This window comes from Scyliorhinus torazame, chromosome 5, assembly GCF_047496885.1.
Source record: "Scyliorhinus torazame isolate Kashiwa2021f chromosome 5, sScyTor2.1, whole genome shotgun sequence".
NCBI lineage: Eukaryota > Metazoa > Chordata > Chondrichthyes > Carcharhiniformes > Scyliorhinidae > Scyliorhinus > Scyliorhinus torazame.
The window spans coordinates 264036657-264054124 of record NC_092711.1 but is presented as its reverse complement, the minus strand read 5'-3'; the positions used below and the strand labels follow the sequence as shown (position 1 = coordinate 264054124).

Here is a 17468-nt window from a genome sequence, read left to right as displayed (position 1 = left end):
GCAAATCAAAGAGACACAGCCGGAGTGGGACACATCCAGTGTGGAATTTGGAACTTGGTAATTTGGTGCAGTTGAGGTAATTCGGTGCAGAGTGGGAGAAGGTGCTTTTTCCCTACTGTTTTGTTCTCTCTCTTTCTTCTGGCCTGTAACTTTTAATCTGCAGGGAGAGAACCAGAGAGCATCTGAGACCCTCGGAATGTAAGTAAGTGATTTTTATTCATTTTTACTTTTATTACCGTTTCAAATTGTGTGTGGGGGGGGGAAACTGAAGTGCCATCACAGTAAAGCTATGACCTGATTGGCTGGTTGGGAATCTACACTAAATTTAAAAAATTAAGCATTGTTAAACTAATTAAACATAATTACTTATTACTTAATTATAATTTAGAGGGGTATCTAAGCCAGAGATCGGAGAGTACTGTATTTAGCTTTCACATTTATAGTAGAAATCTAGTGCTAGGAAACATATAGTTAACAGTAACTTATTTTTTAACTATTAAATTTAATTTACTAATTAATTGACGCAATGTCAGTTAGAGGGGTGCAGTGCTCTGACTGTGAGATGTGGCAGGTCCGGGAGGCTGGAAGCCTCCCGGATGGCTTCATCTGCAGAAAGTGCACCCAACCGGAGCTCCTCACAGACCGCATGGTTCGGTTGGAGCAGCAATTGGAGGCACTTAGGAGCATGCAGGTGGCGGAAAGCGTCATAGATAGCAGTTATATAAATGTGGTCACACCCAAGGTGCAGGCAGAGAAATGGGTGACCACCAGAAAGGGCAGGCAGTCAGTGCAGGAATCCCCTGTGGGTCCCCCTCTCGAACAGGCATACCCCTTTGGATACTGTCGGGGGGGGGGGGATAGCCTGTCAGGGGAAAACAGCAGCAGCCAGAGCAGTGGCACCACGGCTGGCTTTGATGTTCAGAAGGGAGGGTCAAAGATCAGAAGAACAATAGTCATAGGGGCTCTGTAGTCAGGAGCACAGATAGGCACTCCTGTGGACGTGAAAGAGACTCCAGGATGGTATGTTGCCTCCCTGATGCCAGGGTCCAGGATGTCTCTGAACGGGTAGCGGGCATCCTGAAGGGGGAGGGCAAACAGGCAGAGATCATTGTACATATTGGTACTAACGACATAGGCAGGAAGGGGCGTGCGATCCTTCAGCAGGGGTTCAGGGAGCTAGGGAGAAAGTTAAAAGACAGGACCTCTAGGGTTGTAATCTCGGATTACTCCCTGTGCCACGTGCCAGTGAGGCTAGAAATGGGAAGATAGAGCAGCTAAACGCATGGCTAAACAGCTGGTATAGGAGGGAGGGTTTCCGTTATCTGGACCACTGGGAGCTCTTCCGGGGCAGCTGTGACCTGTATAAGAAGGACGGATTGCATCTAAACTGGAGAGGCATAAATATCCTGGCCGCGAGATTTGCTAGTGTCACACGGGAGGGTTTAAACTATTATGGCAGGGGGGTGGGCACCGGAGCAATAGGTCAGAAGGTGAGAGCATTGAGGGAGAACGAGGGAATAGGGCCAGTATGGCTCTGAGGCAGAGCAGACAGGGAGAAGTTGCTGAACACAGCGGGTCTGGTGGCCTGAAGTGCATATGTTTTAATGCAAGAAGTATTATGGGTAAGGCAGATGAACTTAGAGCTTGGATTAGTACTTGGAACTATGATGTTGTTGCCATTACAGAGACCTGGTTGAGGGAAGGATAGGATTGGCAGCTAAACGTTCCAGGATTTAGATGTTTCAGGCGGGATAGAGGGGGATGTAAAATGGGTGGCGGAGTTGCTCTACTGGTTAGGGAGAATATCATAGCTGTACTACGGGAGGACACCTCAGAGGGCAGTGAGGCTACATGGGTAGAGATCAGGAATAAGAAGAGTGCAGTCACAATGTTGGGGGTTTACTACAGCACCTCCCAACAGCCAGCGGGAGATAGAGGAGCAGATAGGTAGACAGATTTTGGAAAAGAATAAAAAAATAATAGGGTTGTTGTGATGGGAGACTTCAACTTCCCCAATATTGACTGGGACTCACTTAGTGCCAGGGGCTTAGCCAGTGCAGAGTTTGTAAGGAGCATCCAGGAGGGCTTCTTAAAACAATATGTAGACAGTCCAACTAGGGAAGGGGCGGTACTGGACCTGGTATTGGGGAATGAGCCTGGCCAGGTGGTAGAAGTTTCAGTAGGGGATTATTTCGGGAACAGTGACCACAATTCAGTAAGTTTTAAAGTGCTGGTGGACAAGGATAAGAGTGGTCCTAGGGTGAATGTGCTAAATTGGGGGAAGGCTAATTATAACAATATTAGGCGGGAACTGAAGAACCTGGATTGGGGGCGGATGTTTGAGGGTAAATCAACATCTGACATGTGGGAGGCTTCCAGGTGTCAGTTGAAAGGAATTCAGGACCGGCATGTTCCTGTGAGGATGAAGGATAAATACGGCAAATTTCGGGAACCTTGGATAACGAGAGATATTGTAGGCCTCGTCGAAAAGAAAACTGAGGCATTTGTCAGGGCTAGAAGTCTGGGAACAGATGAAGCCTGTGTGGAATATAAGGAAAGTGGGAAGGAACTTAAACAAGGAGTCAGGAGGGCTAGAAGGGGTCACAAAAAGTCATTGGTAAATAGGGTTAAGGAAAATCCCAAGGCTTTTTACACGTACATAAAAAGCAAGAGGGTAGCCAGGTAAAGGGTTGGCCCACTGAAGGATAGGCAAGGGAATCTATGTGTGAAGCCAGAGGAAATGGGCGAGGTACTAAATGAATACTTTGCATCAGTATTCACCAAAGAGAAGGAATTGGTGGATGTTGAGTCTGGAGAAGGGTGTGTAGATAGCCTGGGTCACATTGAGATCCCAAAAAATGAGGTGTTGGGCGTCTTGAAAAATATTAAGGTAGATAAGTCCCCACGGCCTGATGGGGTTGACCCCAGAATACTGAAGGAGGCTAGAGAGGAAATTGCTGAGGCCTTGACAGAAATCTTCAGATCCTCACTGTCTTCAGGTGATGTCACAGAGGACTGGAGAATAGTCAATGTTGTTCCTTTGTTTAAGAAGGGTAGCAAGGATAATTCAGGGAACTACAGGCTGGTGAGCCTTAGTCAGTGGTAGGGAAATTACTGGGGAGAATTCTTCGAGACAGGATCTACTCCCATTTGGAAGCAAATGGACGTATTAGTGAGAGGCAGCATGGTTTTGTGAAGGGGAGGTTGTGTCTCACTAACTTGATAGAGTTTTTCGAGGAGGTCACTAAGATGGTTGATGCAGGTAGGGCAGTGGATGTTGTCTAAATGGACTTCAGTAAGGCCTTTGACAAGGTCCCTCATGGTAGACTGGTACAAAAGGTGAAGTCACACGGGATCAGGGGTGAGCTGGCAAGGTGGATACAGAACTGGCTAGGTCATTGAAGGTGGAGAGTTGCAATGGAAAGGTGATTTTCTAATTGGAGGGCTGTGACTGGTGGTGTTCCGCAGGGATCAGTGCTGAGACCTTTGCTGTTCGTAGTATATATAAATGATTTGGAGGAAAATGTAACTGGTTCAATTAGTAAGTTTGCAGATGACATAAAGGTTGTTCGAATTGCGGATAGCGATGAGGACTGTCAGAGGATACAGCAGGATTTAGATAGTTTGGAGACTTGGACGGAGAGATGGCAGATGGAGTTTAATCCGGACAAATGTGAGGTAATGCATTTTGGAAGGTCTAATGCAGGTAGGGAATATACAGTGAATGGTAGAACCCTCAGGAGTATTGAAAGTCAGAGAGATCTAGGTGTACAGGTCCACAGGTCACTGAAAGGGGCAACACAGGTGGAGGAGGTAGTCAAGAAGGCATTTGCCATGCTTGCCTTCATTGGCCGGGGCATTGAGTATAAGAATTGGCAAGTCATGTTGCAGCTGTATAGAACCTTAGTTAGGCCACACTTGGAGTATAGTGTTCAATTCTGGTCGCCACACTACCAGAAGGATGTGGAGGCTTTAGAGAGGGTGCAGAAGAGATTTACCAGGATGTTGCCTGGTCTGGAGGGCATTAGTTATGAGGAGCGGTTGAATAAACTCGGTTTGTTCTCACTGGAACGACGGAGGTTGAGGGGCGACCTGATAGAGGTCTACAAAATTATGAGGGGCACAGACAGAGTGGATAGTCAGAGGCTTTTCCCCAGGTTAGAGGGGTCAATTACTAGGGGGCATAGGTTTAAGGTGTGAGTGGCAAGGATTAGAGTAGATGTACGAGGCAAGTTTTTTACACAGAGGGTAGTGGGTGCCTGGAACTCACTGCCGGAGGAGGTGGTGGAAGCAGGGACGATAGTGTCATTTAAGGGGCATCTTGACAAATACAGGAATAGGATGGGAATAGAGGAATACGGACCCAGGAAGTGTAGAAGATTGTAGTTTAGTCGGGCAGCATGGTCGTCACGGGCTTGGAGGGCCGAAGGGCCTGTTCCTGTGCTGTACTTTTCTTTGTTCTTTGTTCTAATCCAGGTGGCTCAGAAATGGGAGGCACTGCATAAGCTTAATCTATCCCGGTTGGTGGAGATGGGACATGCTCCCGTGTCACTGGCGGGGAGGGTACAGACCGTGAAAATGACGGTCCTCCCCAGATTTCTGTTTGTCTTTCAGTGCCTCCCCATCTTCATCCCTAAAGCCTTTTTCAAGCGGGTGGACAAGATCATCTCGGGCTTCGTATGGGCAAATAAAACCCCACGGGTGAAGAAAATGTGGTTGGAGCGTAGTCGGGGGGAGGGTGGGTTGGCGCTGCCCAACTTCTGCAACTACTACTGGGCGGCTAACATAGCCATGATTAGGAAGTGGGTAATGGGGGAGGGGTCGGCATGGGAGCGATTGGATGCCGCGTCATGTAAAGGCAGCAGTCTGGGAGCATTGGTAACGGCACCTCTGCCATTCTCGCCGGCCCGATACTCCACGAGTCCGGTAGTAGTGGCGTCACTGAGAATCTGGGGGCAATGGAGGAGGTATAAGAAGGTGAAGGGTGCGTCGGTCTGGACACCGATTTGTAACAACCCCAGGTTTGCACCGGGCAGGCTGGATGGCGGGTTCCAGAGCTAGCAGAGGGCAGGAATTAGAAGGATGGGGGATCTGTTTATGGATGAGAGCTTTCCCAGCTTGAAGGCGCTGGAGGATAAATTTAAACTGCCACCAGGGAATGGTTTTAAATGTTTGCAAGTGCGGGTCTATGGGTGGACGCCTTAAGCAGGGTCAATTCCTCCTCTTCATGTGCCAAGCTTAGCCTAATACAATTTAAGGTGGTCCACCGAGCACACATGACGGTGGCGGGGATGAGCAAGTTTTTCGGGGTAGAAGATAGATGTGTGAGGTGCGCGGGAACCCCAGCAAACCATGTCCACATGTTCTGGGCATACCCGAAGCTCAGAGGGTTTTGGCAGGGGTTTATGAAGGCAATGTCCACGGTGCTAGGAACTCGGGTGGTGCCGAGTCCAGAGGTAGCGACTTTGGAGTGTCAGACGATCCGGGAGTTCAGGGATTGAAAGAGGCCGACGTCCTGGCCTTTGCCTCCCTAGTAGCCCGGAGACGGATCCTTTTAATGTGGAGGGACTCGAAGCCCCCGAGTTTGGAGACCTGGGTTAGTGACATGGCTGGGTTTCGCAGTCTGGAGAAAATAAAGTTTGCCTTAAGAGGGTCAATGTTGGGGTTCTCTCAGAGGTGGCAGCCGTCGTCGACTTTTTCGGGGAAAATTAAAATGTCAGCAGAAGCAGCATTTTTGGGGAGGGGGGGCTGTCGGATAGGTGTTAAATGGTTGAGGTATGTGACGATTGGGTCGGGTGGGGAAATGTTTATTTTACCATGTCAATGTCATTGTTTTTGTTATTGTCATAAAATTTTTGCAAATACCTTAATGAAATTTTTTTTTTAAAAAAGGAATAAGGACATTCTGATACCATAAAATGGAAGGTGGCTCAGAGAGGACAATAGCTTTCCCCTTCAGAACACTTTCTGATGTCGAGGGGAAATACGCACAGATCAAGAAAGAATGCCTTGCTGTAATTTACGGGATCAAAAAATGTCTCCAGTATGTCTATGGGCGATGTTTCACAATAATATCTGACCATAAGGCTCTGTTATTGGTCGAATATCAGAGACACTGTTCCACGGGTGGCAATGTTGCTACCTCAGAATTGGAGGAACCAGTTGGAGGACTGCGAGACCCATAAAATTTCCCGACAGATTGACATTGTGAGGAACTGTTATGGACTCTCTCCCCTTGTGTTTCTCAACCGTTATATTGTATATCGTAATTGTACATGACCTGTACTGTAAATATGTTATTAAGAGATTTAAGAGGGAAGGAATGTGTAACATGGCTCCTTTAAGGGACGAGCCCTCGTGGTCCATGACCAGCTCAGGACCTATCAAGCAGGAGCGTTGAAACTCCAATCAATGGGGGAAAGGCATGGGACCCTGGGAGCAGGTCCCAGGCAAAGTGGACCCTGGAGATCAAGAGTAAAGACCTGTTTAGTGACTCTGTGCCGATGTATAGTTGGCCTTTACGTGTTACCAATAAACCCTTGTTCAGTTATACTGTAAGTCTTCCTAGTATTGCTCGAGCCACCACAGGTAATTAGCGGCTTTTATAACACAAAGTCCAAATACTTCGGGCTTCTGCATGTAATATGTATGCTGAGAGAGAAAGGAAAGTAAGATGCAAGCAGGTTGTGGAATGTGTTGAATGAAGAGCAGGTAACTGGAATGTGAACTGAGGTACAAAGCTTGAGAGCAGTTCCTTATCTGAAGTTGTTACCAGAATGCTATTGACAGCTGCGTTGAAGGCAGCAAGCAAGAGTTGAATGTGTGTTTGGTGTGAGAATGAAAGATGGTTAAGTGTGCCCTTGATTGGTCATGTTGCAGGAGTAAGAATTGATCAGACTGTTAGACAGGAGGCTGCGCATGTTGTTATTGAAAGAGGTGGAGAAATAGAGAGCCACATTCACCTGTGCTGCTCTTGTCAGGTTTTTTTGAAGTGTTTCCTCAATTGAGTACAAGTCCTCAAGATGATTCTGCTCTGTGACTTCTCTCCAGGTCTTGGGTCTGTAGGTCTTGCCAATCTTTTCCTCACTTTTGGGAAACAGAATGTCCCCAAGGCATCGGAAAACCTAAAGACAGTTGCAGACAGAAGTTAATTAAATCCCCTTTTCAGAAGTGTCTTATGTTTTGCCCAGTCTCTGGAGGCCCAACACAAAGTGGATGACTGCTGTCTTCTTCTGCATGTCATGCTTCCTAATCTTTAAAGCAACGTGAGGAGTTCTACTTCAGAACATGGAGGACATTGTGAGACATTTTGCAATATGCTTTGAGACTGAGGGATAAAGTGTGAAACATGTCTGAGTGCCAACATTCTTCAATTGTATAGTGCACAATAAAGATCAATATCAGGTGACAAGTTTACTGCACAGAATTCTCTGATTGAAGTTTGAAAAAAATCAAACCTACTTTCAGATAGGAATGAATAGAACTCGATCTGACAATATACATACTGTCAGTTGATAAACTGAATCTAGAGTAGTCATGAAATATGAGAATAATCCAAGCTTGAGCCAAACTATCTTGGATATGTTCCTCAGAAAGGAGACATCACAAAAATAGGGAGGCAAAGCATTACAGGTTAATTTAGAGACGTGTACTAAGGTGGCAGTAACCACCAAAATTAAGGTCTGTTCTTTTCAAGTGTTTTCCGTTTATATTAAATAGTGTACATATTAGACACGGGGGAGGACGATGACTTAGAAAGTGAGTCTGAGGTGTTAACACTGCTAAGATCCAATTAATTGTGCTTAAACCTCCAAACAGGCTGTTATAAAGGTTCTGGGGTGTATTAAACAGAAAGTGCCAAATTTCATGAATGTGGAAACACCTCCCAAAAGCTTCCTTTTGAAGCGTTCCCAATTTCAAGTGATCCAGATTGAAAGCAAGAGGAAAATTACATGAAGAGTCCCACAGTCAAATCTTCGCCACACAAGATGTTTCTTTGTCTTCTTCCAAGCTGGAGCCAATGTTATGTCACTGCCATGACCTTTTCCAAAACAAACAAACAAACACACCCACTTGACAGTGAAGTGGGGTGGATTGTTTCCCACCCCTGCAATCCAATGATTACCAGTCAGAAATAGCAGCTCATAAGAAGCAGGCATTGACTAGAGGCGGTGTAGATTTGATTACCCAAAGGGATTCAAAGCAAGCTGAATGCATTTCTAAAATGTGTCATGAGAATGTCACTTTAAGAACTGTTTGGCTGCTCATTTTACTGCAGTGATGTCAGACTGTGGGTGGAGCTGGTCCTAACAGCTTTTTACTTTAGTTTTTGAGCAGGCTGCAGGGTGTGTTTTAGTTTCGTTTTCAGTCTTGGAGCTGAAGCCAGACAGAGCAGGTGTACTGCTGTTCTCTCTGCCATCAAAAGACTATATCTTGATCATTTGGTGAATTCAGAATTATAAATGTTTTCAGTAGTGACTTTAACCTGATGTGCTTCTGATAAAGGTTTTGTTTTTAAGTCGTATGGATGTTAAAAAGGAAAGCTTAAATATTTACTTAGTTTTGTAGTCTTTGGGGGTTGCATTTAAATTAATGGTTGCTAAGATGTTCACTGTTTCTTTTAAAAAGGTTAACTTGAGTTCATAGAATAAACATTGTTTTGCTTTAAAAAGTACTTTTCCATTTCTGCTGCACCACACCTGTAGAGTGGGCCGTGTGCTCCCCATTCCACAATCGCGTAAAGGTTGTGGGTCAGGTGAATTCCATGATACACTTTGGAGTTCTCTAAACACTGGCCCATAACAAATTGGGGGCTCAAGGGGGCTAAAAGTCTATCTATTGGATTGGCTGAGTGAACTTAAAGACAGTGAGGGGTGAGCATACTGTGGGTGCTTTTCATGTGTGGTATTTTAGTTTAAATAGGGAGTGTGTTGTGGACAATGGCTCTTTCAGAGGCTCTGAAGTTTTTGTGGGTGGAGATGGTCACACGCAGTACCTTACGGACAGAAACTAAAAGCAGACTGTTAGATTTGGCAAAAACATTGCAGTTAACATTACCTGACAAAATGCGAAAAGATGAGATAATTATGGCGGTGGCTAAGCATTTAAAGTTGCCTGAGATACAGTTTGACTCATTGGAAATAGCAAAAATTCAGTTACGAATTAAACAAATGGAATATGAGAAAGAATTAAAGCAGTTTGAATACGAAAGAGAGGAGAAAGAGAAAGTGAGAGAGTGGAAAAAGAAAGAGAAAGAGAGAGAGAGGAAAAAGAAAGAGAGAGAGAGGAAAAAGAGAAAAGAAAGGAAAACAGAAAGAATAGCCCTAGCAGAACAAAACGAAAGAGAAAGGGAGATACAGATCAGGGAAAAAATAAAGAGAGAGAGTTTGAACTTCAGAAAATGGCCATGAAACATGACAGTCAGTTAAAATTGGCAGGCGTAAAGGGAAACGTACAGTTGGATGATAGTGGGCAGGATAGTGAGAAAGAGAGTCAAAGTAGAAGGTTTGGTGGAAATCTATTTAAATATGTCCAAGCATTGCCAAGATTTGACGAGAAGCAGGTGGAAGTCTTTTTCATTTCATTTGAGAAGGTGGCTAAACAAATGAAATGGCCACAGGAGATGTGGGTATTACTGATTCAAACAAAGCTGATAGGTAGGGCTAGTGAAGTGTTTGCATCACTACCGGAGGAGGTAACTGGGACGTATGAGGAGGTGGAAAAAATCCATCTTTGGTACTTATGAACTAGTGCCTGAAGCATACAGACAAAGGTTTAGAATTTTCAGGAAAAAAATTTGGTGAATTCATGTGGAAGAACAGATGGTTAAAACTGCGAGATTAGCAGCAGAAATGGCAGATGATTATGAATTAGTTCATAAATCAAAGCTTGGTTTCCGACATCAGTTTCAGCCTGTGAGGGATAGACACTGGGGACATGAGAAATACTCAAGTGGTAAAGGTAAAGATGATCTGATGGGAGATAATAAGGTGAGTGTACCTCAGATTAAAAAAGAAATCCAGGAGGGTGGAACAGACATGAAAAGTTTCAAATGTTTTCACTGTAATAAACTAGGCCATGCAAAGTCAGTGTTTGTGGTTGAGGAAAAGCACTGGGAAGGCTGATGTGGCAAACAGGATAAGACAGTGGGATTTGTTAGAGTGGCAAAGGAAAGCCCAAGTGAAGCGAAGGAGGTGCAAAAGATTGTACAGCCTGATCAAAAGGTGTTTGATACGAAGGTGCCAGATCTCTTCAAAGAATTTACTTGTGTGGGTAAAGTTTACTCAGGTGTATCAGGAGGAGCAGGTAAAGAAGTCACAATTTTAAGAGATACGGGAGCTAGTCAATCTTGAATGATAAGAGATGAGGAGTTATGTAGTTTGGGAAGAATGTTGCCAGAAAAGGTGGTATTTGTGGAATTCAGGATGAGAAGAGTAGTGTTCAATTATATAAGGTAAGGTTGGAAAGTCCAGTGAAGAGTGGTGAAGTGATAGTAGGAGTAATAGTGAAACTATCTTGTCCAGGAATACAGTTTATCTTGGGTAATGATATAGCTGGATCGCAGGTGGGAGTGATGCCTACTGTGGTTGATAAGCCAGTGGAAAATCAGACAGCTGAAGTATTGAAGGATGAATATCCTGGGATTTTTCCGGATTGTGTAGTAACAAGGCCGCAAAGTCACAGGTTAAGACAAGAGGAGAAATCAGAGAGTGAAGATGGAGGTGAAGTGCAATTATCAGAAATGATTTTTGATCAGATGGTTGGAAAAGAACAGGTGGAGGATGAGGCGGATATTTTTAGTTCAGGAAAATTGGCGGAGTTATAACAAAAAGATGTAGAAATAAAACGGATGTATCAGAAAGCATACACAGAAGAGGAACCTGTGTGTATACCAGAGTGTTATTACCGTAAAAGTGATGTCTTGATGAGAAAATGGAGACCTTTACATATGCAGGCGGATGAAAAGTGGGCAGAAGTTCATCAAGTAGTATTGCCGGTAGGGCATAGAAAGGAGGTGTTGCGAGTTGCACATGAGGTACCAGTGGGAGGTCATTTGGGAATAAGGAAAACTCAAGCTAAAATCCAGAAACATTTTTATTGGCCTGGACTACATAAAGATGTAGTTCAATTTTGTCAATCATGTCACACATGTCAAGGGATAGGGATACCTCAAACAGTGATAAAACCAGCACTCTTAATACTCATTCCAGCATTTGAGGAACCTTTTACAAGGGTCCGAATTGATTGCGTAGGACTGCTTTCTAAAACAAAAAGTGGGAATCAATATTTTTTGACTACAATGGATGTGTCTACGAGGTTTCTAGAGGCCATTCCAGTACATAATATTACAGCTAAAAAGATTGTGGAGGAGTTACTTAAATTCTTTACTAGATATGGACTACCCACAGAAATTCAATCGGAACAAGGATCGAATTTTACCTCAAGGTTATTCAAAGAAGTTATGGATAGCTTAGGAATAAAACAATTTAAATCAACTGCGTACCGTCCAGAATCGCAGGGAGCTCGAAAGGTGGCATCAGACATTAAAGACAATGTTGAGGGCTTATTGTCAAGATTATCCGGAGGATTGGGATAAAGGAATTCCATTCGTACTGCTTGCAATTAGGGATGAGTCAATCAAATTTAGTCCTTTTGAACTAATGTTTGGTCATGAGGTACGAGGACCACTTAAATTTATTGAGGAAAAATTGGTGGGTGAGAAATCGGAAATTACATTATTGGATTACATGTCAAATTTTAGGGAACGATTAAATAGAGCAGGTGAATTGGCTAGACAACATTTAAAAGTTGCACAAAATGTGATGAAACGGGTAGCCGACAAGAAATCCAAAGTTCGTAGTTTTGCCTGTGGAGATAACGTTTTAGTATTGTTACCAGTGGAAGGTGAACCTTTAAAAGCAAGGTTTTGTGGACCTTATCAGATTGAAAGGAAATTAAGTGAGGTGAATTATGTGGTACAAACACCAGATAGAAGGAAGACTCACCGAGTGTATCATGTGAATATGCTTAAAAGGTACTTTGAAAGGGAAGGAGAGAAAAAGGAGGAGGTTTTAATGATTCTAACTCAAAGTGACGAACCAAATCCAGATGACTGTGAATTTGACATACCTCAAACTAAATTGGAAAACGAGGATGTTCTTAAAATTGGGATAAATTGTTGAGTTACCTTCCAGAGGAAAAACGGACTGACCTGAAAGAGTTATTAATATTACGTGGGCAAGTTTGTGGAGATAAATTGGCAAGTACTAAAATGATACATGATGTAGATGTGGGAAATGCTGTTCCAATCAAACAACATCCATACAGACTTAACCCTTTAAAATTGGCACAGGTTAACAAAGAGATTGAGAGAATGCTTAAAAATGGCATAATTGCAGTGGGTTGTAGCCAATGGAGCTCACCCATAGTGATAGTACCTAAACCAGACGGTTGTGTGTGGACTATAGAAAGGTTAATGCAGTTACAAGAACGGACTCTTATCCTATCCCACGTTTGCAGGATTGCATTGAGAAAGTGGGACAATCAGCTTTTATTTCCAAACTGGATTTACTTAAAGGTTACTGGCAGGTACCTTTATCCGAAAGGGCAAAGGAGATTTCAGCTTTTGTGACTCCAGATGGTAGTTACAAATTCAAAGTTATGCCATTTGGCATGAAAAACGCCCCAGCCACATTTCAATGGTTAACTAACAAAGTCGTTTCAGGATTACCCAATTGTGCGGTGTACATCGACGATCTGGCAATTTTCAGCCAGACATGGAAAGAACATTTAAAACATCTGATGGAGTTATTCGATTGACTTCAGGAGGCGGGTTTGGTGATAAACCTAGCCAAAAGTGAATTTGGAAAGGCCCTAGTCACTGTCCTTGGCCATAAAATCAGACAGGGTCGAAAAGTTATTGGGGAGTTTCCAATACCCTCGACACGATGGGAAATAATGCGATTTCTTGGTATGAGTGGATTTTACCGGAAATTTGTACCCAATTTTAGCAGTGTGGTCGCTCCACTGACGGTCTTGCTCAAGAAGCGTAACAAATTCCAGTGGACAGCGGAGTGTCAACAGGCATTCGACGGCCTGAAGGCTGTGTTAACCACTGCTCCTGTGTTAGCCATCCCAAATTATACAAAACCATTCAAAGTGGCGGTTGATGCGAGTGATGTGGGTGTTTCTACAAGATGACGACAAAGGGCAAGAGCGGCCTATTGGTTATTTTTCAATGAAATTGAATTCTCGCCAGAAAAAGTATTCCACGATTGAGAAGGAGACTTTGAGTTTGGTGCTGGCTTTGCAACATTTTCACATTTATGTGACCAGCAATCCGTCTGACACCATTATATATACTGATCATAATCCGTTGACGTTTTTAGAGCGTTTCTGGAATAACAATGCATGGCTGTTTTGCTGGAGTTTATTGTTGCAGCCATTTCATTTAATAATAGCACATGTGGCAGGACGAGAAAATGTGATAGCCGATGCTTTGTCACGATGCTTTGTGAACGGAAGCAATTTCAGTTGGAGGAAGAAAAACGAAAAAAAAATGGACTATATTATTATACCTGTTTGCGTGTGTTGATTTTTGAAACAAAGTATATTTACTGTGTGCATTTGTTAAAGGATAGTGAAAAGGTGAAAAATGAAACCATCTTGAAGTTGATGGGTTTTCTTTTCTAGGGGGGGGGGTGTCATGAGAATGTCGCTTTAAGAACTGTTTGGCTGCTCATATTACTGCAGTGATGTCAGAGTGTGGGTGGAGCTGGGCTGTCTGTCAGATTTTACTTTCGTTTTTGAGCAAGCTGCAGGGTGTGTTTTAGTTTCTTTTTCAGTCTTGGAGCTGAAGCCAGACCAAGCAGATGTACCGCTGTTCTCTCTGCCATCAAAAGACTATCTCTTGATCATTTGGTAAATTCAGAATTATAAATGTTTTCAGTAGTGACTTTAACCTGATGTGCTTCTGATAAAGGTTTTGTTTTTAAGTCGTATTGATGTTAAAAAGGAAAGCTTAAAGGTTTACTTAGTGTTGTAGTCTTTGGGGGTTGTATTTGAATTAATGGTTGCTAAGATGTTCGCTGTATGTTTTAAAAAGGTTAACTTGAGTTCATAGAATAAACATTGTTTTGCTTTAAAAAGTACTTTTCCATTTCTGCTGTACCACACCTGTAGAGTGGGCCATGTGCTCCCCATACCACAATCTAGTAAAGGTTGTGGGTCAGGTGAACTCCATGATACACTTTGGGGTTCTCTAAAACCTGGTCCATAACAAATGCATTTTAAATATTTTAATGTCAAGTTTTTGTTTTAAGTTTCTAACGTTATTTAGAAAGCTTAATCATAAATAAATAATCAGTGTGCACTGAGGAAAGTTGAGTTGGTGTGGGAGGAGTTACATTAAATGGTAGAATGTAATTTAACTGTGAATTCAGCACAAAATTCACTACTGAGGAAAATGTATCCAGGTATCTTTTATTTTGGGGTGGTAAGGGGTTAATGTAAAAACCTGCAAGTGAGACTTTTGGACTTTTAAGATTTTTAAATTGTTTTCTAAGTATCATATTTTCTGTTTTTCTTTTTCAAGATATACAAGAATTTTATGAAGTGACTTTAGTTGCTGCACTGAAACTTACTGATCAGAACCTTGTAGCAAGCAACCTGTTTTCAGCTGAGGTGGGGAGGACATCAGAATTCACAAGCATTGAACTTCTCAGTCCAGAGGTGAGCAACTCAATTGGCTGTACAGAAAGCAAAAGCATTGCAAATGCTGAAAATCTGAAACAAGGTCAGAAAATGTTGGAAACACTTAACTTGTCAGTCAGGTGTAAACTCTTCATCAGGCTGTAACTTTACATGATGTAAAAATGGAAAGAGCATTCTCCTAGGATTTTTAATAAAAAGGAAATCACAGAATCCAGTGTGCCTGCCATGATACATACAAAACTGATGGACAGGAAAAGACTAGTCTTGGCCCTAGGATAATTAAGTATTGTGCTTTCCAACAGGCCTCACCCACTGGTGGTTACTTAATCTCTTGGGAGATAAAAAAAAGCAGGAGGTCTGGGGGTAGGGGGGAGAAATAGGAAATACATGTCTAATCTTCATTGTCAAACATGCCGTCAAATCTTTGCGAGATTGGTGTATGAACATTCACACCACACGAGTACCAGGAAATTACCATCCCCAACAAGACAGAATTGTTAGGATAACGGACCAAACCCCAACGTTTGTTCACATACTGGCCGTGACCCCGAAACAATTTTTCTATTTGTAAAACTGTGGGGAAAGGATATTTCACCCCAGGAGTGATGAATCCAACCAATAGGTATCTTTTATGTTAAAACAAACTTTAATTTAAACACAGCATGGCCAGCGGCACGGTGACGCAATGGTTGGCACTGCTGCTTCGCGACGCTGAGGATCCGGATTCGGTCCTGGCCCCGGGTTATTATCCGTGTGGAGTTTGCGCACACCCCCGTGTTTACGTGGGCCTCGCTCCCACGGTCCAAGGATGTGCAGGCTGGGTGGATTGGCTGCGCTGAATTGCCCCTTAATTGTGAAAAAAAAATTGAGTACTCTAAATTTATAAAGAGACAAAAGTAATTTAAACACCGAATTAACATTAACATCAAAGAAATGGCTTTACAATTATCAGGTAAACAGTTATTAAATAAAAGGAAAAAGTTTAACTTATCACCTACACCTGCCTTTAATTCCAATTAAGCAAACCAATACAGTTCAAATGCCACTTATCAATAAAGTTAATAAAACAGGTTACTTGCTTAGCTGTGCATACCTTTGGAGAGAGTTCCTATCGAAAACAGATCCAGTACACTTCTGCTCAACCGAATAACATTTAGCAAAATTGCTGTTCAACTTAAAATCCTACAATAGACTGCCAAGCTACAGACAGACCTGGCTCCTCCCATTAATTACAATATTAATAATTAATACATTTTATTAGTGTCACAAGTAGGCTTACATTAACACTGCAATGAAGTTACTGTGAAAATCCCCTAGTTGCCACACTACGGCACCTGTTCGGGTACATTGAGGGAGACTTTAAAATATCCAATTTACTAAAAAAACACGGGGGCGATTCTCCGATATGGAGGCCAAGTGTTCGCGCCGTCGTGAACGCCATCGTCTTTCACAACGGCGCGAACAGGGCCCGGGCACGACCTATTCTGGGGGCCAGCATGGCGCTGGAGCGGTTCACGCCGCTCCAGCATCCTTTCACGCCGCTCCAGCATCCTTACGCGGTGCTAAATGGGTGCCACGCCAACCCGCGCATGCGCAGTTGGGGCAGCCCAATCCTGCGCATGCGCAGTTGGGCCGCGCCATCCTGCGCATGCGCAGGGAACGTCTTACACAAGCCGGCCCCTGGGTGTTCTGGGGCCGCGCGCGGAAGGAGGTAGGCCCGGGGGGGGAGAGGCCGGCCCGCCGATCGGTGGGCCCCGATTGCGGGCCATACCCCGGTGAAGGAGCCCCCCTCCCTCCCCCACAGGCCGCCCCCCCCCCCCCCACCAGCATTCCTGCAGAGTTCCCGCTGGCAGCAACCAGGGGTGGACAGCACCGGCGGGAACCTGACATATCGTAGCGGCCGCTCGGCCCATCCGGCTGGAGAATCGCCGCTCGCGGGTTCTCCGAGCGGCCCAGTGCGAATCGCACGGCGCTGATTTCCGGGGGCTGGGAGAATCGCGTGCGGGGGTCATGGCGCGATTCGCGCGGCGCCCCGGCGATTCTCCCACCCGGCGTGGGGAGGGAGAATAGCGCCCCATGTCTTTCGGACCTGTGGGAGAAAATTGGAGCGCCCGGAGGAAACCCATGCAGACGCAGGAAGAACGTGCAGACTCCGCAGAGACAGTGACCCAAGTCGGGAATTGAACCCGGGTCTCTGTGACCTGCTAGCCACTGTATTTGTATCCTGCTCTGTTCCATGACCTGCTTAGCTGGGACTGAATACAATCCCTCATAAATTATCTACACTGCTGGGAACCATCCAAAATAAAAACAATGTTCCATTAGCCCTTTATCTGTAACCCAGAAAGTGGTTGAAAAGAATGATTACCTCAACTTTTATGACTCTTTAATTACAGCTTTAGTAGACTTACTGCCTGTATGCATTTTAAACTGGGGTTTTAAATAACATTGCTTGCTGAAATAGGAAATATAAACGGCAACAATTTCTACATTCATCACAGAATCTCACCCTGTATACAATAGCATTACAATCGCTGAACCACCCACCATCAACATCCTGGGATTACCATTGGCCAGAAACTTAACTGGACCAGCCATATAAGTACTATTGGTAGAGGGGCAGGAATTCTGCAGTGACGCTAGGAATTCTGCAGTGAGTAACATAGAAACATAGAAGCAGGAGAAGGCCATTGGCCCTTCAAGCCTGCCTTGCCATTCATTATGATCATAGCTGACCATCGAGTTCAATACTCTGA

General features: G+C 44.0%; 1 protein-coding gene across 7 annotated transcripts in view; it reads left to right on the top strand.

The window, feature by feature from the left end:
* The window catches only part of dlg3 (discs, large homolog 3 (Drosophila)), a 1021949-nt gene that overhangs the window by 126870 nt on the left and 877611 nt on the right, over positions 1 to 17468 (top strand). For all 7 annotated transcript variants that reach the window (XM_072505485.1, XM_072505481.1, XM_072505482.1 and 4 more), the window contains one exon: positions 14594 to 14730. In XM_072505485.1, coding sequence (XP_072361586.1) covers positions 14594 to 14730 — 137 coding nt within the window. The remainder of the gene's footprint in view (positions 1 to 14593; positions 14731 to 17468) is intronic.